The sequence below is a fragment of the Eimeria mitis genome, genomic scaffold (assembly GCF_000499745.2).
Source record: "Eimeria mitis Houghton genomic scaffold, Emh_scaff3852, whole genome shotgun sequence".
Taxonomy (NCBI): domain Eukaryota; phylum Apicomplexa; class Conoidasida; order Eucoccidiorida; family Eimeriidae; genus Eimeria; species Eimeria mitis.
In genome coordinates, this window is record NW_013572187.1 from 448 (window position 1) to 2,462 (window position 2,015).

The following is a 2,015-nucleotide window of genomic DNA, read 5'->3' on the forward strand; positions in this document are numbered from 1 at the left end:
TGCGAATATATTCAGAAAAAAACGCCAATTTGTGTTTGGTTGCAACAGAGCTGCAAATAGAAGAAGTCGAGCTAATTGCCTTATTGAAGAACAAGGCAAGCAAGACGAGAGGCAACTGCCTTCTTCTTTATCTTTTTTTTGCATATACTGTTCAAACTTTTTTCTATTCACTCTTCTCAATTGCCGGGCCAGTCCATTTCAATCCAAGTACAGACGCCAGGAACCCGTAGGTGTGGGCTTGCTCTTCTAATATCTGCATGCAAATAGCAACAGAAAATTTCCCCGAAAGTAAGCAAGAGCAGGGTGGGCGCGGTATCAATTGAATGAAACAACAGCTGTGCACAGCTATACTGCTCATGCTGCACCAAACGCTAAACCCTCGAGAAGGTGCAGCCTAGAGCGGCACGCAGAAACACACGAGACGCAGAATTATAAACAACAATCCCCTTCATCACCCACCTTCAGCAGAGGCTTGCCCCCCCCATGACCTGCTTTTGTGTCGATGTGTGCAATCAAAGGAGTGGAGGCAGGAGAGGTGTACCCAGCTGCATGCTGCGAAAAAGAAACAGAAAATGAATTACAGAGAGCTTTATTATACTTCTGCACTACGCAACCAGCACAAGCCATCTTAGTGGCAGCAGTTGAACCTCAGTCTGCTTCTATCGGAACTGAAATCTCCGGCGCATATTCACCCGCCTCGAGCCCACCGCCTGTCACAGGAGATAAACCATCCTCTATCAATGAGCTAAAAAACGTGAAACAATAACATACAGCTAAACTACCAAAGCCTCTTATTACAACTCACCTGCAACGTTGCAATGTATTTCAGAGAGTGGAAAGGAGAAACCCGGTCGTCGTGGTCAGCAGTCATCACCAAAACTGCTGGCTGTTTGTCGCTCTGCACAACTTGAGGGTCGATGTTGTGAATAGGTGAAATCCTGTATTTATTTTATTTTTACAAACACCAAACATGCACAGCGATCAGTCACAAAGTGAATTCTACAATGGTACTATACAATGGTACTATACACCCTCTAGCTGTATGCAAACTATATGAAGGGCCAACCTACTTATATATGTGCTTGAAATCTTCCTCAACGTCCGGGTTGCCGTAGTCGCTGACCCTGCATGCATTCAAAATGCACAATTGACCTCCCAAGATGGTGCGCATCTCGTTGGTCAGCAACGCGAGGACTGGTGCGCCAAGGCCACAAACATTTAACATTTTTGCCTTTTCTTTCGATACAATATATATATATATATATATATATATATATATATATATATATATATATATATCATAACTTTCAAAACAAAGCTAAGAACGCAACGGCTTTAAACAGCATTCTTAAACTTGCACTCTCGGTGTGTATTCGTCGTGCGTGTATGGTTATTTGTGCATGCCATTGAACACAAACACCAGCCCAGCAGCTTACCAGGCATGCCCGATTGTGAATTTGTTGAAGCGAACAAGATCCATAACGCCGACCTTTGCAACTACGGCTTTAAAGAGGTCAGGCCGTTGGTTTGCACAAGCACCGACGAGCAGCCCGCCGTTAGAGCCCCCCATGATGGCTAGCCTGAGAACCAACACACACAACAGCCTCAAAACAGAGAGATACGTTTGTTTATAGGTTTGTTTATAGGCGCTATGCGGTGATAATACGCATACAATACAACGTATTACTAGTCTTTTACACAGACGGTCCACGTCCTCCTACTGTTCTCACGAGTCATGTAGAGCTAACACAGAAAGCGGTGCAACAAAGCAACAAAAAAGCGCACTGGTCGGGACTTGAGTAACCTTTGGCAAACAAATACTCCGCGGCACTTTGGAAATCATCGTAGCTGACCTGCGTCATCACAATACCAACAACATTTGAAATCTAGATAAAGAACGCACCAAATATAAATGGGCATATACGTATGTATGCATACCAGCGGAACTATATACATATATATATATATATATATATATATATATATATATATATATATATATATATATATATATA

The 2,015-nt window shown here is 42.7% G+C and overlaps 1 protein-coding gene across 1 annotated transcript in view; it reads right to left on the minus strand.

Annotated features, from left to right (window-relative positions):
• Positions 1-1,066: 1,066 nt before the first annotated feature.
• EMH_0070190 (prolyl endopeptidase, putative) overlaps positions 1,067-2,015 on the minus strand; it is a gene marked incomplete at both ends in the record, with an annotated part of 3,275 nt that continues 2,326 nt past the window's right edge. The window contains 3 exons of the mRNA XM_013498953.1: positions 1,067-1,124; positions 1,437-1,580; positions 1,786-1,853. Coding sequence (XP_013354407.1) covers positions 1,067-1,124; positions 1,437-1,580; positions 1,786-1,853 — 270 coding nt within the window. The remainder of the gene's footprint in view (positions 1,125-1,436; positions 1,581-1,785; positions 1,854-2,015) is intronic.